Consider the following 26,234-nt stretch of genomic DNA (forward strand, 5'->3'; position numbering starts at 1 on the left):
TGTCGCTTTTTTACATTTTGTTTTTCCCGTTATACGAATCGTAAGGGAGGAATTCGTTAAGTAAAGTATGACTGTATATATTTCATAAACTATGTTGAATGTACCACCAAAAGCTTTTAAAAAAGGCTCTGCAAATTATCATGTTTTAATATTATAATGTTCACAGACTGGGAAACTATAGGTTAACTGTGACATATGGGATGCAAAAAGTGTCTACTCGGCAAATGGCTGTAATAACATGGGTAGGGTTTATGGGGTAGCATGTGCTCACTAAGCAAAAGGTTTTTCGAAAAAGTTTTTTAAAAAATTAATCATAGTTGTAACGCTATCTTGGATTACCCCCCCCCCAAACTTGTCATAATAGCATTGAATAATTCCGTATATTTTATCTTGCATCCTTAAATTTCAAATTACAATTTTTATCTTCAAAAACACCATTATTTCGATATTGCCTTCGACATTTTACTGTATTTATCATTTATATAATGTTGTCGAGGTATTTATAACTATTTCTATAAAAAAAACTGATAAAGAGGCAAAACTGGAATTCAATATTTTATTCAACAATTTACATCAGTGTTTCAATATAAAAAAATTCCACTAAATCAAAATCTAAAATCAGTTCGATATCAAAATACCCGACTCATTTTTTCTTACATTTGTCTAATTTTAAAAAATAGATGACAAATAAACAAGGATTGAATGAAGACAGAAAACAAATAGCATCCACTAAACTGCGTATTACAAAAAGAACATGGTATCCTTCATAAATTTTTCAGCATTGTCTAAGGCTTTCTTGGCGGCTTCTGATATAGAATGGTAATCTGATGATGTGCTGCTGGCACTATTTTCAGATATAGTTTGTAACAGGTAATATCTCGCACGGAATGCAGCTAAATGGGCATATTGCACAGGAGTGGGAATTGAAATGCTCCTGGTGCAACGGCCAAAAGTATGGCATAAGTAATATGTTAACTTTTGAAGATCATCAGAACCAAACTCATTATCGTCTTCAATGACGGTATAATGAGCTGGTCTACTAGTACCTGCAAAGAAAAAATGGCAGATTTTAAAAACAATAGTCACGGAACGGAATATGCATATCCTAAGATTAATTTGATGTAGTTAGATCAACATTTCTAGTCAGAAGTTGCACGTTGGTGAGCCTCTTAATTCACAATATTGATCAGTATTTTAGTAAACCGAATAGACCTAGATTATGTTCCCCCCGACACTTATTTCTGTAACTACAAAACAAAGAGACCCGTTAACATTTTAAACTTTTACATATGGAAATGTACGAGGGAGCGGCAAAAAGTAAAGAGATATTTGAGAAAAGGTGCATTTATTCTAATGATAGAAAATTGAAACATACATTATTTTTGTAATAACAACCCTTGACTTCAACGGACTTTTCCCAACATCTCACAAGTATTTTGATTCCGCCAGAAAAAGGTTTTTCGGATGTATCTGTAAACAATTTTGCACCGCATCAATGATTTCTTCATGAGTTGCAAGTCTTTTTCCCCTCAGCGCTTTCTTCCATGGTCCAATCATATGAAAATCGCTTGGAGCCAGGTCTGGACTGTATGGCGGGTGTTCCAGCACTTCGAATCCCAACTACTTTATTGTTTCAGCTGTCCGCTGGACAGAATGTGGCTGAGTGTTATTTTTCTGCAGTATGATACTTTTCCGAAGCTTTCCACAATGTTTGGATCTGACTGAAGATTTCAATTTAGTTCTCAACACATCACAAAAGTTCTCACAGTTCACAGTTTCACCTCTTGGGATGAAATGAACGGCAAATACACCTTCCATGTTCCACAATAGTGTTAGCATAATCTTACTAGCTGTTGGATGACGTTTAAATTACTTAACTTCAGGTGATATTGGGTGTTGCAATCGACAAAACATTTCCGTAGATTTAACATCTTCCGCAAACAAAAAGCGAATCACTGTCCTCATTTCCTCCTTGGTGCAGATCAACAATAGAGCTGCCATATTTAACTGTCTGCTACACTTAATGTCTAAAACAGGAATAAGAGTTACACGTTGCATAGAAGTGTTATCGACTACAGCATTGGATATTAACAGCGCTGGAAATCCCATCCTAATTCAACGCTGGATACTAACAGCTTTGCCAAACTTTGGCAAGAGAAACTGCAAAAGTCCCTTTACTTTTTGACTTTCTCTAGTAATCAATGTATCATTAGTTAAAGGATAAAATTTGAAATATTATTCATGGCTCATTTTTATTTCTATGAGGAATAAAAATGTATAACTGCATTAGTTGATTTTTTTCGATTAATTTGATTTTTCAAAACTCTGCATTTAAAAAAAAAATTCGAAATCAAGTGAAGTCACAATGACTTCCGAGACTAAAGGGCTAATACTTGTAAGACTTTCAAAACTTGCCTACCCCGCTCAGACCTAGACATCTTTGATAGGAAAGTCTACGCACTTCGTATTTAACGACATCCTTGACTATACATTTTCAGTTTTGCACTAATTTCGTCTCAATTTGTGTTCAAGTAAAACATTCTTGTAAAAAGCAAAATTCATCCAAACAAAATGTAGAATTTTGATAATGCGTTCATAAGTAATTTTAAATATTATATTTCAGTGTCCAAACATATTTTTGATTTCAATACAAAAATAATTCTGAGCTTTTTCATACACAATATCTCAATTTTCACCAAATGCACACCTTGAGAATTATTTTAGTGAAAATTTTAGAAAGTGGCCATCATTTGCGTGCACTTAACACCTTCGAAAAAGTTTTTAGTGTGCTCAAACATTATTTCCAATAAAAGTAAGTTTTATGTAGCTCAAAATTGCAAATTAATACTAATTAACCAAAGAGATTTTCGAAGTTAATGCATACTTACCTTGTAAACCAAAGTGACTGCACAAAAAGAAATCGTAGTTCAAGGGATGCACTACAGTGGTGTCAACAGTAGTTCCAGGAGGGACATTTCGCATTTTACCAACTCCTGTTCTTGCATCTTCGGGAAAAAATCTCACATGATGACGCTTCTGAACAACAATGAAAGTTATTCCAGGCTGATAGCAGGATTCTAGCGCAGTGCAAGCTTCTCTGATGGATTTCACCTCCTCCTGTTTAACTTGATAAAACTGCCCTTCACTCACGCCATCACGGTAGAATAGGATTTTTTCAGGCTTTTTTCCTCTAGTGTGGATGTAGAATCTCTTCAAAAGTTCGATCACCATTTCTTTTAAATTTAAAATAATCTCAATAGATTCTTTACTTTCATTAGTGGATTTTTGTAAACTTAGTTTAACAGCATATCTGAAAGGATAATAATCCAAGCTCCCCACACAAGCAGCAATGGAAGGTTTCATTTCAACTGAAGGTCCAGGATGCGTCACATCGGCCCCGATGATAATTACTGGCTTTCGCATAATGGATGGTGGTTCATCAAAAGTTAATGTATTATTCACACCACCCGTCTTAGCATTAATTTTTTGACACACGTTACTTACTAATGGCACGTTGCAATTAAAGACAATGTTATTGTCTTTAATGCATTGGGTGTTGAGGCCAAGCATAGTTTCCGCCACGTGTTTGATTTCTCCATATACAACTTTATCATTAGCGGGAACAACTATTACTACTAGATTGGCATCATACTTGTCCTTTACTTCTGTAAGAATGCTTTTTATATTTCGGCGATGAATATCTATAATATCAATTATTGCTGGATGACTTATGACAATGCCTTGTTCCCATGCAATTCGGCACAGAAGTTCTGCGAAACGTTCTAAAGCAGGATAGCCACAAAAATTGATATTCGAAAAACTTAACAATACCCAGGTATTTATTTTAGCACCTTTTAGATACTGTCTACCCTTTATGTTCCAGGAGCCATCGTGAGGTGTAACCTTTTTATTATCTTTATATATAACGTCTGGCGGCTCTAGGACTCTTCCTTCCAAAGACAGAGGTTCAGTTGAAACTTTCAAACCGAATTCTCTAACGCAGGGATCCTCATTGAATCTGGCTGATGTAATGGTTTCTTTTATTTCTTCTAATCTCTTTTTAGGTGGTTGTGAAGTAAACCTGATCATTTGAGCACTTTGTTTATCATCCAATTTTGCCCTGAAATGCTGTCCTTCGACTAAATGACAAACTTCGATAGGGATGAATATTCCTCTGTTTTCAGGATTAACTTGAATACATGGAAGATTGGGATATTTCAAGGGTGTATAATTTAGAGCAAAGTACTGTGCTACAGACATTTTCACACTCTGACCATCTGCAGTTGTATTATTAAAAATTTTGTTTTGGGCACTATCTTTTGTTAAATTTACTACACGATATTTCCTTCGATACTTTAAATGAATCACCTCGATGCGCGCTGATTTTAGCTGCTTGCCTATTTTAGTAATGTCACTGTCTTTGAGACATTTCATTTGTTGTAATTCCCTATCTTCAATATGCAAAAAGTCTGCGATGAACTTCAAAATAGGACCTTTCTGGTAAAAAGCGGTGGTCGTTATATTTATGTTAACCAGTGGTTTCCATTGGCCTAAACGAAAGCTCTGATGATACCCAAACCAGATTTCTAATCCACCACCAAGAGGGTGAATATCTTGGGGCAATGGAGGGTAATAAAACGATCGACCAATAGGAGTAGCGTGTTTGCAGGGTCCATGTCGGAGAATTGTTTCCATAGCCATGACAGCTTCTTGTGGTACTGAAGTGACCGTACCAGCAAATAAAGCATGAAGGGGATCCAAACTAATAGCACAGTCATGTGTTTCGGTCTTCTGAACAGGTTTAATGGTTATTTTAAAAGTCTCCTTCTTCTTACCCCGGGGATCACCCGGAACCGCCTCTTCCAAATAAACATCTCGTTTCAGTTCTTTGCCGATTTTTAAAGGTTCTCTTGTGTACATATTCTTCATCCCATCATATGCAGGATGACGGCCTTCGAATTCTGCATTGGTCAGTATCAACTCATTTATGATCTCTCTATTCTTTTTAGTACTTAAACAACGATCTTTTTCTTTACCTTCTTCTGGCGTCGCGGCTGACGGGGTTGGAGGCAACTGCCTTGTGGTCATGCTGCGACCGGAATTGCTAATTTCAACATCATAGTGGTATATATTCCCACTAGGAGCTTGAAAATTGAAAAGGTTCGCAATTAATTTTATGGGTCTACCTAGTTTCCCAGGGGTAGGTTTAGCAGGCAGTGCTGGTGTAAGAGCCAATTTCTGTTTCAACTCTATTCCCAATGCACTAACTGTATCCACTGCCTTTCTTTCGGGTTGGGTAGCAGGCGGTTTGTGTACTGGGGTTGGTTGACTTATCCCAGGAGAAGGTAGGCCTAAAAAGAAGGCAAAAATGACTTTATTTAAACTTGATTGCACAAAGATCACTAAAATATTTTGATAGCCAAAGAAAAATATTAGCGTTTACATTTCATTTATTGCATGATTATTGTTAGGAAAATTTAATGCATTCACTCTCATTCGATATCACATTTTAATTGTTTTTGTAGACAGTGGTTGATTTGTGGCTCTAGACAGTGCACACATCGTGCCCCACCCCGCTGTCAAATGGCCAATTTAAATTCACGGTTCAGCATATTTTGAACTTTTGGTAATATTTCTTATTATTGTAGTTATTTTATTATAGTATTTTTACTTATTATAGTATTACTTCGTAGGCATTCTTTTATTTATTTATTTTTAATATATGTGATCGAAAACATAATTAAAGCAATTGATATCTCGAAAATTTACCAACAAATTTAAATAATGATTTCTTTAGATGCCAATAAAAGCAATATGTGTGTGTGTGTGTGTGTGTGTGTGTGTGTGTGTGTGTGTGTGTGTGTGTGTGTGTGTGTGTGTGTGTGTGTGTGTATTCTAGCTAACCAATATTCGCGTGTATAAACAAGGTGATTCGAATCAAAGTATCCTTGTTTGGGACGCCCTAGCGAGAGAAGAAATCTACGTAACGCCTTCATATTTGGAGGATATATATTTCAGGCAGTGGGAAATTGATTGGTGCAGTAAAAAATAAGTTAAAAAGGCCGCTAGGTGAAATGTGGCGCTACGAGTTATTTAAGGTAATGAATTTGAACCATGACACCAACAATAATGGACAGTATACGAGGTGTCTGTAATAAACTCCATTATTCCATTACTAACACACAAATTTTGCTAGCTAGATGAAAATTCGAATATTCAACATTGCGAGCTGCACCGGAGGGCAAAATTTGCATAATAGGCGAACAAAAGTCGTTCGTAACAGATAAAAAATGGGCCTATAGGTTCTGAACATTCTTAGGACACGACGATGGTTCCGCAGCTCGTTGCTACTAAAATTATTTCACCGAAACAGCAATAATGCTACCATAGCACTTTGCTTGTACCTAGGGCAGAAATCTTTGCATACGGGTCCAATAACTCCTTGTGCTTTGCGGCAAATGGTCAAACGTTTCGAGGAAACAGGCAGCTTTGCTGTTAAACAGCAAACCGTAGAAGTAAAACACGGATATTGCAGGTGACTGAAATCGTCGCAACCTCTGTCGTTGAATAAGCCATTTCGAACACAGCTGGGATGGCTAGTGCTCTTCTTGTATCAAGGCAACTGGAGTTGCCATACGCTACAGTTTGGAGGTTCATGCGGATAGCATTCGAAGTCTAACTGTATAAGATCCATTCCTAGCAAGAGTTAAAAGTAGCCGATAAAGATGCGCTTGAAACGTTCGTTTTAACTTTTTTGGCACGGATGGAGGTGGAACAGAATTGGCCGTGGAATATTCTACGGACAGATGAGGCTTATTTTCACAAGTGCGAAGCAGTGAACACCCAAAACTGCTGTATATAATACATTGCGAATAATTATCAGGTTCAACAAATGTCCTTGTATTCGCAACATGTTACTGTTTGGATAGGCTTCACTGCGACCTTTTTGATTGGACCATTTTTCTTTGGGGAAATCCCTTCGCAGGGACCAACAACCTGTTCTGTAACCGCAGCAATTGCTGCAACGCCATTTTACTGAGGATCGCATTATCGGTCGTGCTTTTCCTACAAGATGGCCTCCACGTTCACCTGCTCTAACCCCTTTTTATTTTTTATTTTGGAGTTACCTCAAAGATAAAGTTTATCGAAGGAACCATCAGAATTCAGGTGGATTTGAAGAATCAGATCCTCTTGCACGTACGCAATATCGATCCCGCTCTATTTACATGTCACTGTCAATCATGTTATAACAATTATTAGCCCTGAAGCAAGGTTGGCACATTGAAAACCATCTGTGAGACTTTCGTTTGCTGTTTTTGCTGTCTTTTGTTTGTTACTATCATTGAAATTTATGTCGTAACGAAAGTTTTTGTTGTGTAGCAAAGTTCATTATATTTTTACCTCGTATTTTGTCCTTTATTGTTGGTGCCATGTATCATATTCTTTACCTTAAACCGATTGCAACGCCACATTTCACATAGTGGTCTTTTTTTAACTAATATATTTTTATTGCTCCAATTATTTTCTCTTTCCTGAAATATATATCCTCTAATTATGAAGGCGTTATTTCGACTGGTTCTCTCGACAAGGCGTCCCAAAAAGGGATACTTTAATTTCAATCACTATATATATATACTACAACTATTTGAACAAGTTCAAAATTAGAAACAAAGCTTGAGACATTTAAATCTTATCTTCTGTTGACGAGTTTCTCAGATAATTCTTTTAACCCCTTTAGCTGCAGTTTATTTTTTGTCAGTTCTGCTCAGGCAGACAATTTAATTTTCTAAAAGAGAGATTTAATTTTCTAAAAGAGAGATTTACGTACAGTTTTTCTTTCACAAAAAATAATCAAATCTCAATTTCTGCAGAGAGCAACTCGTCATTTTTCTCAAGGGTATATGAATAATACAAGATATTTTTTCTGTGTACAACCAGTTCGGAAAAAGACATGATAATGTTTTTTCAAGAATTAGTTTTAAGAACTTCCAAGATACACCGAGAGCGTTTTCTTATAGTTCAAATGAATACACAGCTTGATGCTTGCATTCTTCCCTAACTCTTAAGATAAATTATTCTAATAAGTTTGTATAAGTAAGTCACCCTTGTCTCGAAATCGGTCTTCTTCCAATGTTTAATAATTTATGTGAAAGTCCAAAACTCTCATAAAATCAGGAATACGCCACTTCTTTTGTATACATCTGATGTGCTGCGGAATGAATTTTTTTCAGAGAATTACTTTCAGTATATATGTTTTTTTTTAAATATTATAATGATATTCAGTTCTTTGTGTTTTCCAATTTATTAATTATGTCAGTTTCCTCGCTTTCTCCCAGAAGTGCTGTATATGTATAATTTATATTATTGAAAACACTTATACGAGTTAATTTCACATGATAAAAAATATTTATATTTTTAAAATAGAATGAACACCATGAAAATTCTGTAAAAACAGTACATTATATGTCAAAGATACTGGAAATTTTAACAAAACACTTTGGGGCTAAAACTGCATATTTCACCACATCCATTAAAACTGTATTCCACTACTCTAATAAACATTAAATTTTCACTTTGAAAGACAAGTTAAATTATGTAAACAGTAAAACTTATGATCTTTGTTCAAAACTGAAAAACAGATTTAGAACTAATTAATGGACAACCAGAATAACATGCAGCAGCATAAATATAAAAATAGCATAATATGTACTTAGCAAAAATTTAGAAACAGAAATACTATCCAAATATAATTTAAATTTTCTTTAACAAATTCTAAGATATATTTGTTCCAACCAAAAACATAAATTAAGTTTTAAAATCTATATATTATTAAAATTAATACTAGACATAAGACACTAATTTATAGATAAATCGTATAAAAATAGCCATTTCTTAACTATTACACTTAAAATGTAAAATATTTGGAATAATAATCATTTATTAAAATATTACAATACTAAAAATGAGCAATTGGTTTAGATCAACTAGGCCTGCTTTAAGTGAATTAAAAAGTTTAAAAAGCTTCCTTTGTAAAAATCTGAGGCTTGCAATTTCTTCCTTGTCATTTTAAAACTCTCTTTCTGAGGTACCTCAACTTTTTTTTTCTCTTTTAATTATTTAAGCTGATACTCTGCTTTACTTTTCCTCTTCAAATCGTTGTATGATTCTTTTTCTTCTTTTTATAATATCAGGCTAGTGAATTTCTCACACTGAATACTAATTGATTTGACATGACACTTCAAAATCATTTATTCTACAATTTGCTTCAATGCTGCCAAAAAAAATCTTCTTGCAATGAGTATTTGTTCATTCATATTCATACATAGATAGTCTTTATACATGGAAAAACTTCCCTCAGCATTACATGGGAAAGTATAATTATCATTTGCATGATTTTGAGCGCGATGAGATCAGGTCGAACCAAAATTTATTAACTTTTTGCTTCGAAAAGAGAAAACAAATCTTCCTGAAAGTTGCACTAAGATTGCAGTAAACCACATTTTTCTATTTATCGTAATGAAATTCTAAAAGTCGCAATAACCTTGAAAAAAAAAACGATCACGGCTTTCTGTTGCTATAATGATTTTATCGATATAAGATACGGTTGCAGAAAATGATACTATGAAATCGTTGATCGAGCGCAAGGTTGGCACGAAATGCTCCCATCAGCAATTTTCCATAGTTTCTTAGATATTTTTTTACAAATTACCCAGACTTTTCCAGAGCGATAAAATTTTCTGACTTTTTGCTGGCATGCCAGTTCTATTGTTATTACATATTTGATTCTTCAAAGAGTTTAGCAGCATTTAACTCTCTTAAGCTCTGATCGGGCCTTATAAAAACATCAAACTTGTTGTCATAGTTAACTACAAATATTAGTTTAAATTCTACTTTGCTACTGTTAATTTGCCTATTTCAAATTTATCTATAGCAGTAGTTAGTAAAAAAGTCGACGATTCCCCATCTTTTATTCCATTTGCGGACGCTTCCTAAATACAAATTTTAATCTCTCTAATACCTATATTTTTTCAAGATTTCGCAACTGATAATGAACTGAAACTGATAATGCCTCATACAGTTCAACAGAAGGAAACTATTTACAAAGGAGATATTGATCTAAAAACATAGTCAAAACCATTGCAACATTTATTAATCATGACGACAAGCAATAAATCATAAGCAGTTGACTCATGAATTTATCTTACTCTTTTAAATTTTTAGCATTTTAAAATTTACCAACATTGATTAATTATATACTGAACATATTTTATTATATATATATATTTTACAATCTGGCCTCGGTTTTTCGCTGGAGTTTTCTGTCAGATAACCCATTAAAACTAATAAAAAAGAACGGTTGAGCTGATTGTTCTGGATGGTGAATGAATGAATAACTCAGAAATACACGCCATCAAGTTTTTATAAACATAATGTGTTTAATATTTTCAATGTTTATAAATATTTTAATAATTATTCGTGTTTAAAGAAACAAAAAGAAATCTGACCATGTGATTGGTAATATGTTAATTTGTCAATGCAATACTTGGGAAAATATTAACTAAATCCAACATTTTAATCCATATTTTTTATATATTTATTATCTTGCAACACTAGGCCACTAAACCTTTTTTAACCGACTTTCCCGCACAGTTCCCTTTCAACTAAAAGGCCTGTATCAGCTACCTAGTTTGTCCAGTCGGAAAGTTGTCACTGATGGCAGAAATAAAGGTACAAGAAAAAGATAAAAGTAGACCGAATTATACAGGGTATCCCAAAAAAATGTATACACACTTTAAATAATTATAAATTTGGGGTTTATTATAATTCGAATAATTTCCAACATGTAAAAGATCTACAAATATCATTCTATTGTCTTGTTATCGCATGTTCTCAAACTGATGTCCGTTCTGCTCCAGACATTGCTGACAACGCGAAGCTATGGAATAGCACACATGATGGAACAATTCACTTGGGATATTCGTACATTCATGTTCAATGGTTGCCCTCAATTGAACAACTGTTGCAGGTTTATGGACGTCCTGAACAGTTCCATCAGCTTCAAACTTATCTCTAATTCGAGTGATGGTAACTCGTGTAGGTGGTTCTTTGTTAAACTCCCTCTTAAATTGACTTTGCACTTCTACTGCATTTTCATACTTCCAGTAGCATTTTAGAATAAATTTCCTTTCTTCAAATTCAAGTCTGTCTGCCATCACTCGGTTCAATGGGTTCAGTCAGTAAAGAAAGAAGAAATAACTTAGTTATCAGCTGCTAAAATGTGTATACATTTTTTTGGGACACCCTGTATTTAAGGGAACTGTCATTCTAATCCCCCTAAAAAAGGAAAATTTGAGTTGTAAATTACTTATGTTTCGAAGGTCACTTCTAATTGTTATTTCAGGCTTTCCCTTAGAAGCCTAATATGATAAAATAAAGGTTCTAAATACTGATGGCACAAAAATAATTTGGTCGTTTTTAAAATTAAGCGCAGGCCTTCATTCTAAGATGCGTTTTTGTTTCTCTATGAGCAATTTCACTTTTTGAAATGCTTATATCCCTGAGTCATGCTAATAATGTAATAATGATGTAATGATGAATGTAAAATAAAGATCAATGAAGGAATTCAGTGTTCAAAATCACAGAAATGCAGGCTGAAAAGAAATTATTAAGAAGTCCATCAGTATGAAATATATTGCTAATGTTGGGGATATCGAGAGTAAGCAATTTGCTACCTAGGCCCATTCATGAAATAGCCATCTGTGATGCAGAGTAATTTTAGAAACGGTTGCAAATGTATCTGAGTTGTATTCTATGCATACTTAACGTCAATTAGGCCATGCGCACAGCCAACAATTATTCTATATTAAGCAGTATTTTAGAATTTGCGTTTTTAAACTTCTCAAAGTTTTCTCTCAAAATTCGAATTCTTAACAGTTCAAACGCTGTTTGAATTTCTTATTTCACATCTGTTTTGTGAGTTATAGGATAGCAATTGATTATATACTAAAACTGCGGTCAAACAGCACGATTAACATCAGATCATCAACCCCTCGACAAATTTAAAATAAGGTAGTCATGGATTTAAAAAAAAGAGAGAGAGAGAGAGATTATTACAGATTCGGAGCTCTATGAATCGAACTGCCACTAATGATGGATGACTTTTTAACACAGATGAAAATACGTACCTCTGACAGAAGGATTGACTCTGCTTGGGGGTGGACATTCTTGCTGTCTTCCAGGAGCTCTACCCGGTTCAGCTTGAGACTGCCTATATGGGGGTGTTATGCCTTGACCTAAATAAAAAGTAACGGAGTAAATATAATGCAAAAATGGCATAAAAGTATATTATATATGAAATTTCTCAATAAAATATATTTTCAATTTATTTAGGAATGGGTATTTTCTAGCTATAACTTAAAGCTTAGCTTAAAATAATGTAATGATAGATTTAAAAAAAAGAGAGAGAGAGAGATTATTACAGATCTGGAGCTCTATGAATCGAACTGCCACTAATGATGGATGACTTTTTAAAACAGCTGAAAATACGTACCTCTGACAGAAGGATTGGCTCTGCTTGGTGGTGGACATTCTTGCTGTCTTTCGGCAGCTCTACCAGATTCAGCTTGAGACTGCCTATATGGGGGTGTTATGCCTCGACCTAAATAAAAAGTAACAGAATAAATATAAAGCAAAAATGGCATAAAAGTATATTATATATGAAATTTCTCAATAAAATATATTTTCAGTTTATTTAGGAATCGGTATTTACTAGCTATAACTTAGTTAAGTAAAAGCCATAATGCGCAATAACATGTTTTAGTTGTCATGATGCAAATAAAGCTTTGAAAAGTACGCTGAAATGACTGCATTCATTAGGCATAAATTCAAAAATACACATAAAGAAATATATCTGTTTTCACGAAAATTGCTTCAATTTCTTATTTCACATCTGCTTTGTGATTTATAGAATAGAAATTTGTTATATACTTAAATTGCGGTCAAACAGAGCTATCATCAACCCCTCTGTAAATTTCAAATAAGGTAGCCATAGATTAAAAAAAGAGAGAGAGAGAGATCATTACAGATCTGGAAGTCTATGAATGGAACTGCCATCATTGATGGAAGACTTTTTAACACAGCTGAAAATACATACCTGTGACAGGAGGATTGGCACTGCTTGATGGACTGTCTTGCAGTCCTCCAGGTTGTCCATGCCCTCTATCCGGTTGAGTTTGGGACTGCCTATATGGGGGTGCCTCGCCTCGGCCTAATTAAAAAGTAGCAGCATAAATATAACACCAAAAATGGCCCAAAAGATATGAAATTCTAGATTCGTATTCTAGATATGAAAATTCTCAGTAAAATATATTCTCAGTTTATTTAGGAATGGGTATTGTCTAGACATAACTTTATTAACTATAAGCTATCATGCGCAATACATATTGCAAGATGCAAATGAAGTTTGGGAAAATACGTTGAAATGACCGCATTCATTAAGGCATAAAATTCAATACACACTTACATAAATGCATCTATTCTCACGAAATTTGCAAATAAATTCAAATGTTTTACTGTTTCAGATTAAAATGCAGCACAAATGGTACGAGAAATCTGAAGCAGAAAATATTATATAGTGATTGTGAAAAATTGTATAGTGAAGGCCAAATCAGAAATTGTTAAAAGCATGTTGCGCATTGGCTATATGTGACGTAATGAGGATATGCTGTCATCCCATACTAGTATTAGTACACAAGAGATGTATTTTTTCAAACTTTCTCGCCTTTTTCTCCGAACATGTAATCATATACGCACTCAGCCGAGGCTCAGCTTAAACGCCTTAATTTTATGTTTTGATATTAAAAGTAAACGATGAATGCGTAAATTTATCCTTGTGACTGGAAAGCATACTTGATCACTAAAGCATCATTCTGAACCTAAATCCTAAACTCTGTTTTAATATTTTCGGTGATTTTTCCAGCACATATTCCCGTATTATTTCTGACTACCGTGAAAAAAATCGGCGCACTATCAGATAGTGGAAACAACTTTCATGCTAATGAAAATTCTAACTACGTCTGACGTTCTTACGCAAATTGAGAAATCTTTGGAATATGGCGCGTTTTCTCGAAATCCTGTCAGAGCAATAATAAAAAGGTTAATAAACTAATCTGATAGAGGTTTTCAGATATTAAATAGAAGATTCTTTGTCTATTCAAAACAAGAATGACTGAAATGCATGCATAAATTTAATTGTTCATGCAGCAATATGACTGATTCTTAATTATTTTTCTAAAGAGTTCAAAAATGTTCTCTGCTATCGGAAACAAAAAAGAGAGAATCCTTCTTTGAAGTTTTAACGAGTCTCAAATCTTGAATTGCTGAGCAGCGTAATGTTTCAAGAATTCTTGCACGAGCGACATGGAGCGGGTAGTATGAGTAAAATAAAAATTTGTTTACCTGCTTGTGGTTGCCGAGATGGCTGACCATCATTCTGAACGGAGCCTCTTCCTAGTGGAGATAAAAACAATAAGACAGAAATATAGCTAAACACATGTGTACAGAAAAGCAAAGAGATCATGAATCAGCGACCCAAAGGAAGTCATCCTTTGCTCCCAGATCGATTTCATACCTACTACAGAAATGAAAACACAACTTGGCAATGCGAATAAAGCTACGAGGGGCATTATCACTCTAAGTAAAAATAATCCTAAATATAAATTCAACGTAAGTGACTTCTTGAAATGCAACCCTTTAATACTGCATTAATGCCGAACATTATTTTTCTTTCCATCCTTAATGTTTTGGCTCTAACTTTGAGGTAAAATACTGGAGGCAATCCATGTGACATCTACAACCATGCATCCAATATTCAGCTTCAGGTTATCTTGCATTTTTTTCAGATGTCATGCTTTTCGCTTTGGGAAATGTGCTAACTGTACCATGTGAGCAGAAATTGACTCCTCCCTCTAAAATATTTTTGATTTTCTGAACTCAGTATCGCCTGGAATAGTGCACTTCTTGGGTCACGAGTGTAAGATGACGCAGACGGTTGATCATAATTCCATTCCATCAAAAATTTTCCAAATATCTAAAACTTTTAGACATTTTAAACATATTAGTTTTCTATTTTATTAACAGTTCTGCAAATGCCTTTCTTTTTTCTTTAGGTATGGAATTTAAATATTTATGCTCACAATTAAGGACTATTCAATTGAAATATTATGTTTGAAACTTCCATGCTGCATCAGTGGAGCTACGTTTAATACTTCACTATCAGATTTAACGTGAACCATGTATACAGTCTAGGCGGCTCTTCTTCTTCTTTTTGTTTCTTTTTTCGTCAGATCTTGTTTCGAGCCTGGAATCCTCCAATTTTGAAACCGAAATTGGACGAGGCCTAAAAGTGTTAAAAGACTGAATTGATATACCCTTCATCTACAAGTGACCAAGTCCAAAGACAGCCAATCAAGAGGTGTGGATTAATCAAGTATTCCGCATATCAAACGAGTTACACTACAAGCATTAATCAAAGAGAACTGTCTAGAAAAGCATTTCGAATTTTCCGTAATTGGAAATTTGGGATTTAAATTAAGAATTTAGAGGAAAAAATTAATATTGGTTATCTTCCCATATGAAAAATTCCAAGTATTTAAAAATAATTCTAATGCATTACACTATAAATTGATTAACGTAGACACAGCAATAGTTGTAAGGGCTTAAGCCCACTAGCAGGTATTTAAAAAGGAACTTATATTCACTGTGATAAATCACAAATATACACAATATATCTAGGAGAGGGAATTGTTCATATTTAATTTATGCGCAATTTTATCTATTGTAAAAATATTTATTGCCGTGTGTTACTTTTTGAGGAATGTATTCTGAATTCTGTGCAGAATTTACAGAAAATTTAAATGTTTCAAAGAGAATATTTTACTGTTGTCCAGAACTTGGATTGTAATATTTATATTAAAAAATGTATCTGCATCTTATAAAATATATCTAAATTGATATTAAATTCAATTTAATTGAAAGTTAATTTTCCCACATTTAGAGACAATGTCTACCGCTATATTTAAAAATTATTTTTAAATCAGCATTTAAGTTTGTTAAGAATAAAGTAAAATAATTAATATTAAAAATTCAAAAAAATCTCCCTTTATCAATATTAAAAATCGCTCTATCGATATTTAAAAAATAAATCCCTATTTTTAAAAATATTAAATACGATTATTTCAAGTTTCTTTCATTCGTCATTTTGATGATGTCACAACGGATGAACAAGATTAGTTTTTAAATCAGAAAATTATTCGGACTCAATACCCAAAGGACACAATTTCTGTCCAAACCGAAATATTTTTACAGAAATATATATTTCTCGAGCTTATCAGCCGCACTATTAAACACATATGAGCAATTCTACTTAAAATATATCTACTGATTATGTGTCAGTACCTATTAAATTTATAAATATACCAAGTATTTTTAAACGTAAAATTTTTTAAAGACTGAGTTTAGTATAAAAAACTCCAATTCAATGATAAATAAGTTGTAAATAAGCAGAGACGTACCTCTTCCTCTCCCTTTCCTTCTCTTTTTCGGAGGCATTTCAGTCGTCGATTACAGTAACCTGCAAAGAAAATTTTCCAAACAATATAAATTTGCTGAATTGTGAATTGCTTAGTATGCAGTAAAAAAATATTTTTCATTCAGTTTTGTTTTGATTCGTTTTCTCACACCATTGCTTCATCTATATTCCCAATAATCTCAGAATTAATGCCTTTAAAATTAAAAATTTCAAAAGAGTCAGGATCGTTCTTTGTTACATTTACAGATATTATTTTATTTAAGACTGCCAATTATAACAAATGATAAAAAGCTCAGTAAAATAGAGCAATAATTAAAGTGACACCAATGAAAAAGTTTATCTTTATTGAATCGCATGTTTGCGCTTCGTTCAACTTCTAAAAAAATGTATAAAATTTTTTGCATAGATTCGTCACTAATCTTTTTCATTTTGCAACTTTCATATACCATACGAAGTTTTGAACAAAATTACAAGACAAATTTTCTTTTTAAAATAGCAAGAAAACATTGATGCCAGTTGAAAAATTCATTGATGTCAATCTAATTGAAAGGTGATTTGTTTTTTCTAATTTCTAATATTTCTCCAAGGTTCACAACAATATGCACTTATATGCTTTAATATTTTCACTGAACTCGCCTAAGATATGATCCCATTTCTATACAATCCGAGATAACTAAAAATATAAACAAGATCTTCCCTGGATGTGAATGATTGTACAAAGATTTTTTCCTTTATTTTGAAATGTTTGCAATAGCTTCATCCAATATGAAAAAAAAAAATTATTAAACATGGAATTTTTTTATATTGCAGTTTCATAGTATGTAATGTAAAATAAGTCATAAAAAGAATTTTCACTACAAGTTTTCTTAGACAAACATAAAAAACAAAAATAAGAAGGGAAAAATAATTACATCAAAAGGTGCTTGTGTATTATCGCTGGTGCTGGCGAAATTGCAAATGGTTTGGCGATCTATTCATGATTTGGCTCAGAATTCAGAAAATAAAGTACCGTCAAGAATTTCTAAATTGGATTAGTCGGATAAGAACATGATAAAAGGTGCTATTTTCAGATACATGCTAGTTTCAAATATCTACAGATGTATTTAAAGCTTTAAATTGGTAAAAATAACCGTTTGCATTATACATGGTTTCTAATATTCATCACAAAACGAAAGTTTGTATTATGTTGGATTTAGTCATTTTATCAGTTTTATATCTTCCGACACATTTGTTTTCTTACAGAGCCCTTGGTAGCTTTTACTTCTTCTTCTTCTTCTTTTTCTTTTTCTTTTTTTTTTTTTTTTTGATTAAAAACAACTTTAGTGTGCCACTTCATATGTCAAATGACATCAGTTCGCCGGTTTCCTCAAACAATATACACAATACAATAAACAATATACAATATACACAGTCTAAAATTAAATGTTTAAAATCTAAACCAATGTGAATTTTTTTACTATAAAATATAAATACATTGTGGTGTTCAGGTAAAAGTCACCAAATCAGATTTTTTGATTTTGAGACATATATCTCTTCGTCATTACTACACTCTGGTACATCACACAAAATCCTCCGATCTTCCATTGCTGAGTAACAGAGATGTCTGTATTTCACTAAGTCATTCATTGATAATGAGTCGAAAGTTTAAATTTGCCATAATTCAAAACTACAGTTTGAGATTTTGTGATTTTTCACCTGATCGACAATGCTATATTCTTTGAAATTTTAAAAATTTCTTAAATGTGATTACTGAAGTCGGTCTTTTCAGCTTTTATGGGCAATAGTTTCTTTGTCTCCTTTCAAATCTGAGAATTTCTTAGATTTGGCTGCAGAATTACAACATAACACGCGATGCCTGTGGATCTGAAGTAGGCAACGGTTAGTATTTTTCAATTAAAAAAATAATGTTCTACGACTTCGGTATACGCGAGAGCGGGAACATATTAGCTTCCCTAGTATACTGAAAGGAACCAAAAGAACATCAGCCACTATTAGCATTTTCCTTGAAACGATTACTTAGAAAATCTGACTTAAATTCCGTTCACCTTCTTTCTGTATATTTTTAAAAAAACTTGAAGGGAAAAATTTTTTTATTAAAATTAAAAATTAAAGCATTCGTTCATAAAGAAACGAAAAAGAAGAAAAAAAAAAAAAAACGGAATTTTCTATGAAAAGAAATAATGCTAAATGTTACTTAAAACAAAAGAAATTAGATTAATATTTTAGTTTAATTTTTAAATCAATAAACATAAATTAGTAATCTTAAATGTTCAGTTCATTAAAATCTATTCATATGTGTACAAAATTAAAAAGCCAAATTAGTCGAAAAAGTACTAAAAAAAACATTATTTCTGTTACTATATTAACGACAAAATCAAGAGGTATATCAAAGTAGTTTTGAACCTTAACCGATAAAATGAAAAATTTATATTAAAATAAAGAATTGTGAAATTAATGCAATTATAAAAAAATCGAGAGGCAGACGATCTTTATTAATATAATAAATTCAAGAATTCTCTCATTCACAATTAAACAAAAAAAAAAGGGGGGGGGTGAAACCCTTTCAGAAATTAATTTAAAAATATATCTTAAATGTTATTATTCAAAATAATCTTATTTAAAAGATATCAGGTTTTTATAAAGATATAAGGTATATTTATTTCTTAATCAATAATCATTTAAGCTTAGCTATCAGTTTAAATGAAAACTTTTTGTAGGTGTACAATTCATAACAATTGCGAAGAGGAGCAAAATCAGTGGGAACTTTGAAGTAGATTTCAGCCAACATTTTGCTGCAATTAGAAAATGAATTGAAAGCACCAACGCCAATAATAATGACTATTTGAAAAAATCAAAACATCTTTATCAGGGGATGATGATACCGCCAAGAAATTATAATAAAATTACTCCTATATTATTACTAATTATCAATAAAATTACTCCTATATTATTACTAATAGTTTTTAAAGTCTCTCCAGACTTTTTCTTCTTCTGTGAATCAACATTTGTAAACAGCATTTTAGTTTTTTAACCCTTTCAGGAGTGGGTCATTAAAATTTTTTAAATATGATGGAAAAAAAAACAACAAATTAATGGGATTGATAGATTGTGTAAACATAGATTAATTCTTTTTGTTTTGTTTTGTTTTGCATGCATAACGCTAGAAAATATATAGAGAAAGTTCTTACTTTTCTGGGCGTTTATTCTCTTAAATAAAATGTGCGCATTTCTCGAATAAAATTTTAATATTTGTTTTCATGAGGATTGACAATAAGCCACTAAGGCAATGAGAGCAATTTCTTCTCTCTGCAATGGAACCAGCTGGAACGGTCTTATGACTTGATGATGTCACCATATCAGTGAAAAGGGGGGGTTAAAATAGATTGACCACTGAGGTGGGGTTAGGGGCCCACCCTCATAAATTTATGTTGGAAGCAAATGCAATTGTCTTTATATCACTATATCCCATGAATTCCCATTTATTTCTCTAAATGTTAGCAAAGCGGTTCAAGATAGGTATAAGACCAAAGAGGATTTTTTTTAATTTTTTAAAAAATCATTATTTTTTTAACTATTTCCAAGAAAGCTCAGAAAATATAAATTATCAATATATGTTCATGATAAAATAAAATAAAAAGTATTTGACTATTTGACTGTCGTGTCGCGTACATTCAGTTTGAGTTGAATTTCGAAACATTTTTCATACTTATGTCAAAGTAATTTCTTGTCTATTAAAAGAATTCTGATTGCCAGAAATAATAGGATTGTACTCTTTTCTTCATGATCTCTAAGACAATTATTGAGATCTTAAAAAAATCTGCGAAATATTTATTCATTAATCATGTGTTTGATACATATTAACTCTTTCTCAAATTAAAAAAAAATTCCATTGAGTCATTGAAAACGATTATTTTAAAAAAAATAGTAATTAGTTTAGTAACTAGAGCAGAACAAACTGCTAATAAGAGGATAAAATTGGCATGCAATTTTATGCTTTTTAACTATAAATTTTTGTAAGTGAAAGCGCTTTTAACTTATCTAAAATTTCCATGTCTCAAAATATTTGCTTTTTGCTTTATTTATAAATCTATCTTCTAAATTTTTCGATGTTAATCTACAGTCAAAATAACATGCTGATGTTAATTGTACTTTGGCAAGTATAAAAATAATCAATTTTAAACAATATATTTTCTTTTTAATATTTTCAAATTCATAGCTGCAGAGCTAGCTCTCCATAAGCATGAAAGTAGATTAATCAAATCTTAAAGTAATAATTTCAATATTTCTATTTTGCTGCATTCAAGGATCTTCATGAAAATTTGTAATTTTTTCAAAAATTTCTTTCATGATTTAGTTTTTATTAGTCTTTAAAAGTGCTCAATATAAGGATAAAAAATAGATGTCTGCTTCTGATGGGAGAATTCATGATATAATGAAAAGTGGCAAAAATTTTGACCGGTAATTTTGTAGTACTAGAAATGCCTGATAATTATGAGATGAAGGCAAATGAAATATAAATAAATAAATAAACATTTCGAAGACGATAATATGGATAATTTCTTAGAGGAAAGGAAAAAACAATTTGACTGAATATATATAAAACAAATTAAGGAAAATTAAAACATGAGATTGTACATAATATAATAATAAAAGACATAAATATATAATATGATTTTTTATATAACATAATACTGTTTGTATTTTTAAAAATATCCATTCCTATAATTAAAGAATATTTAAAATGTGCTTGTTGAAATTAAAATATTTGTTATTTCGATTAGTTCCAACATAATTTTGAATTATTATTTCTAATAATAAAAAAATTAATAACAAATTTAAAATTAATTAATAATTAGTGTAAATAAGATAATAATACTAATTTAATTATTTGAAAATAAAATTTTTACAAAAAATTAACGTACAAATACGAAATTGAAAAAAAAATAATCCATTTAGTCCAATGGACAAAGAACGCCGACACTGTTTATTCCAATTCGAAAAAAATATAAATAGAATATACACCCTTAATAGTTCTCAGTTTATATTAAAACTCGTTACAGTTCATAAAAATTTTCGAAATTTATGAAGTCAAAAAAAAAAAAAAAAAAAAAGGCACTTAATCTCGAGTTAATTCAAATGGTTAAAACTTTTTTCTATTTTCCTTATTCGTTAGTAATAATTATTTTACATTGTAATCAATATACCGATTTTCAACGTAGCAATTAAATTTACTAAACTTCAGACTAGTTGAAAGATTAAGTGAAAAATTAGGGAATAAATTCACGAATACAGTACCTTCTCTGAGGATTTCAATGATTTAAGAAATAAATCCTCTGTTAGGTAAAGTAATCATTTAGATCATATGAGACTCTTTTGTTTATCCTAGGATTCTCATATTTAAATTAATTTTATAACTAATTTATTGTTTATATTATTTATAATTCCACAATCTTTCTAAAGCAATCCCTAGCTTTAGTAAAAATTGATCTCCTCGCCAATATTGGGCAATGTAGAAGCTATTGGAAAACAGAAAAAACTGTTATCTTAGTCAAGCACACTTTAGGCAATAATCCCCAATTTCTAAATATAATTAGTGGCCAAGCCAAGTGTCTCTTATTTTAAACTGTATACAATAAGAAAAATTTTAATGATGGAATGAAAAATCTAACATTATTTGAGAAATCAGAATTGTGATTTTTGGCCCTTGGTGATCGGTGACTATAGCCAAAACTTATTCATGCTCATTCATGGAAAGTTTATGAACATATCTAAAAGAACTCGGAGCTATTTCCAATTGATTTCATGGAGGATCGTAAAACATGCCTAAAAGATCTGAGAAATAAGTCGGTAAAGATAAAACTTTATAAGCAAGATATAAAGAAAATACAGGTTTTGATACAGGAAATTTTTCTCCAAAACTTTTGACATCCCTTTACTGATGTGGTTTAAAATTATTCAGATAACTTCAAAAATCAATTCTTTAGAAATTTTAATATAATTGATTCGTAATGTTGACAAAAATTTGCCGCGTTTTGGTCCATTATATACTCAGCTTGCGTGCTTGAGAAAAAAAAAAAAAAAACTGAAATTTTAATTACATAGATTTATTAAATACTAATGTTTCAGAAACATTAATATCAGGGCCGGAGTGAGTCTTCTAGAGAGTTGTAAGCATTGCAAATCTCGGGGCCCCTTTTCCTTTCCGAACTTCGAGCCCAAATGATCTTTTTATTAATTTTAATTTAATCTTCACATAAATAATTATAAGTAGCATATTTAGACAAACTGAAATAACAAAACGATTATTTGCAGAATACAATTTTCAAATGTTGGTTTCAGTATTTCGCATATATAAATTACACGATTGAAATTTAAATGTAATTTTAAGCAAAATAATATTGAAAAAAATTGTAAAAATTTTCTCAAATCTATTGAAATAATTTTTAATAATGGGATTGGATATTTAATTACAAAACATCACATTTTTTATAATTATATAGAAGCACGATATAAAATTTTCAAATTGTAATTAATTAAGAAATTTACAAAAATAACATTCCAAAATAAATTCAAGCAATGCTTGATTCAAATTTGAATAAATTCTACTACATGATCTTCATAATTAAAAGAAAGCTCAAAATGAAATATTTCTCAAATACCACAAAAAAAAAAAAAAATGGAGAGCTGGAGGTCTCGAAAAGCAACAGCGTTTCTATGCAATTTCCTTCCTTTAACTATTTAATAATCCTTGCTTGTTTAATATAAATCATTTTACATGTTCTAATCATTTTAATACATTAATGTAGTCCAAATTAAATTTTAAAAAATCAATAATTCAATAACGAGTGAAAAAGGAAGATGCTATTTACACAGAAAAAAAAACTGGATATTATTAAATCATAAAACAGGATTTATTTATTATTTCAATTTCTCCCACCAGATGTCTCTGCAAATGGTGGAACGACGCTTTTCAAAGGAACAAACAAGGAGAAGTATGAGCTAGCAAACACAAATTCTCCATTTGTTATTTCTCATCCATGAGTAAAATTCATATTCAAACTTTTTCAAATCATTTTTCTTGTATTCCTTTTCTCATTTAAATAGATTTCAAAACCACTTTGAAGAAATGAATCATTGTACATTTAGATTTAAAAATAGCCAGATGTGTTGATAATCAATCTAACACAAATTCGGAAATAAATAATCGAGTAAATGTTTTTATGACCAGAAATACTAATAAAAATAATGATGGCTAAATTGTTTGACTAATATAAATTGCTATTTACAATAAAAATTTTGCTTGTAATGTATACGAAACAATATAGCAAGAATTATATACACAAAGAATTAGGGAATAAATCATATGCTCAATATAAGGAATAAATGACATGCTCAACGCATGTCATGCAATTCAATTACATTCGTAAAGAAGCCTAAAATTAAGGAAAATTCACAGTAACTAAAGAATTATAGTTTTTGATAAATATTTTATTTGCGAATCGTGTTATATGCAGAAAAAATCTTATTTTCAGAATGATATGAAGTTAGATGGCTTTGTTAAACAAAGTCGAGAACCAATAATCCTAGCAATTAATAGAAAAAAAATTACAATAAATACTGAATTTAAAAATCATGCCGATTATTATAACAATAATAAAAAAAATTTTATTTTGAGAATGACATGAAATTCAAATGCATGTGTTAAGCAAAGTTGCCAACCATTAATTTTGAAAATTATCCTTGTAGGATTTTTGGTACTTAACGCCACCGCAGCTACAGATTTGGCGGTTTTTAAGTGCCTCCAATCACTTTAAAAATTTAACACTTTCAAAATTCAACACCAACGGATTGCTATTGGCGTATTAGCGCAAAAATCGCCAAATCTGTAGCTGCGGTGGCGTTAATATGTAAGTACCGGATTTTTTTTTCTGATTACTAATTCCTAACGTGTTAAAGATATATATTTTGCTGGGAGAATTGAAGAATAAAGTACTTGGTAATATTTAAGTTATATTAAGAAACGGCGCAACTTTCAGATATATTTTTCCGATAAAGATTTAAGAATAAAGTATTAGGTTATATTTAAGAAAAGGAATGAATTTCATCGATAAATAAGTATATTGAACTATCCTTTCAGTAGTTTATGAAATTTTATAAAGCAACGTAACTTACCGACGGTAGAAAAAACTTGAACAAGCAATTCGCAAAATTTCTGTGCTTTCTTTAAGAACAAACTCAGCAAATGCGAATTCAGTACCTGTTGAGGGACGCTTATTCCCGGAATAGGAGGGACTATAAAAAATTCTCGTTACATCATTGGTTCAATCATCGGATGATGTCATGGCTGTTCTGCATATGGTGGGTTGCTATCACAACCCAACCCCCGATATATCTATCTTATCGGGGGTTGTTGCTATCCACAAAGGCGAGCAAAGCATCCCCGATAGGGGGACAAACACGAAATTTCTCTAATTTTGCTTCAAAATAATGCACAGTAATTTGTTCCAAATTTTTATCAAGGTATTTAAAATCTGATTTAATAATAAATAATAAAAATTATATGACCGCCCGAAAAAAGCATAACAGAAAATGAAGAGTCAGTAACATAATCTCAACTTAAATGTAGCCAGGGCCGGCCATCTGGGGGATGCGACGGGTGCTATGCGGGGGGGGGGCACCGTGATTAAGAATTAAAATAGTGTTCTGAATCATAATAATGTTACACATACTAAAAGTCTACAAGCTTGTTTCTATGTAACTGGCTTAGCGTCGACTGACGCCTTTATTCTATTCTTATTTCTTTTTCTATTCTTATTTTCTACTTATTCTATTCTTATCCTTATTTCTCCTTTTTTCTATATCTAATGTAATATTTTTGATGCGCGCATCTGCTTATGTTTATTTATATTAAGTTGTTTAAACAAAAATAAAACGAAGATAAATTAAACGATCAACTCCCAGTAATGCATGCTGCATCACTTCTCAATCGGCCACAACCGGAATGAAAAGAATTAAGAAAGAAGTTTAAATGGAGCAGCTGACGGATTTGGAAATATACGAAGTTTACAGTATATATTATATAGTGCAAGTGTGCAAAATATTATTAATATAAGGTAAGTAGATTTACAGTCACTTACCTCACCATTTATAAGGCTTATTGATGTGACTGGACTCGCAAAAGCTCTATTATAATTACTCTAAACAATCGTGCAATTTATGTGTGTGCCTAGGCTATCATACTCTTTTAATTTATGATGCCGTTTCCAGCAGTATTTATTGCAACGTTTGTATTGCTTATTTTGTACAAAAAGCATCTACAAAAAGATGGGAAAATTTATAAAAGCGTTTAAACATTACTCTCAAACCATTATGTGACACTCGTTGGGAAGCCAAAATAGATACGGTTAAAGCAGTATATGTACAGTTTGAACAAACTTGTAATGCCCTAGAATAATTTATTGATGCAAATAACAATATTACAGCGGTATCCGAAGCTAAAGTGTTGGATTCAGTAAAGAAATGACATTTAATTTATATTTAATAGAATAGTTCCCAATATTGTTCAAAATTAGATATCAATAAACTATTTCAAATAAAAATAATTGTTTTCGACTGGACTTTTAATTTAGTCAATTAAATTAAAACT

At 31.5% G+C, this 26,234-nt stretch overlaps 1 protein-coding gene across 1 annotated transcript; it reads right to left on the bottom strand.

The window, feature by feature from the left end:
• Positions 1 to 584: 584 nt before the first annotated feature.
• Positions 585 to 24,842, bottom strand: LOC129961036 (protein argonaute-2-like). The gene is made up of 8 exons (XM_056074828.1): positions 24,761 to 24,842; positions 16,572 to 16,630; positions 14,458 to 14,508; positions 13,154 to 13,267; positions 12,551 to 12,658; positions 12,186 to 12,293; positions 2,889 to 5,351; positions 585 to 1,046 (listed from the first exon to the last, which is right to left on the bottom strand). Exons 2-8 carry the CDS (start codon positions 16,606 to 16,608, stop codon positions 742 to 744), a joined length of 3,186 nt encoding a protein of 1,061 aa, XP_055930803.1. The 5' UTR covers positions 16,609 to 16,630; positions 24,761 to 24,842; the 3' UTR covers positions 585 to 741.
• Positions 24,843 to 26,234: the final 1,392 nt, after the last annotated feature.

Source organism: Argiope bruennichi, chromosome X2 (genome assembly GCF_947563725.1).
Source record: "Argiope bruennichi chromosome X2, qqArgBrue1.1, whole genome shotgun sequence".
NCBI lineage: Eukaryota > Metazoa > Arthropoda > Arachnida > Araneae > Araneidae > Argiope > Argiope bruennichi.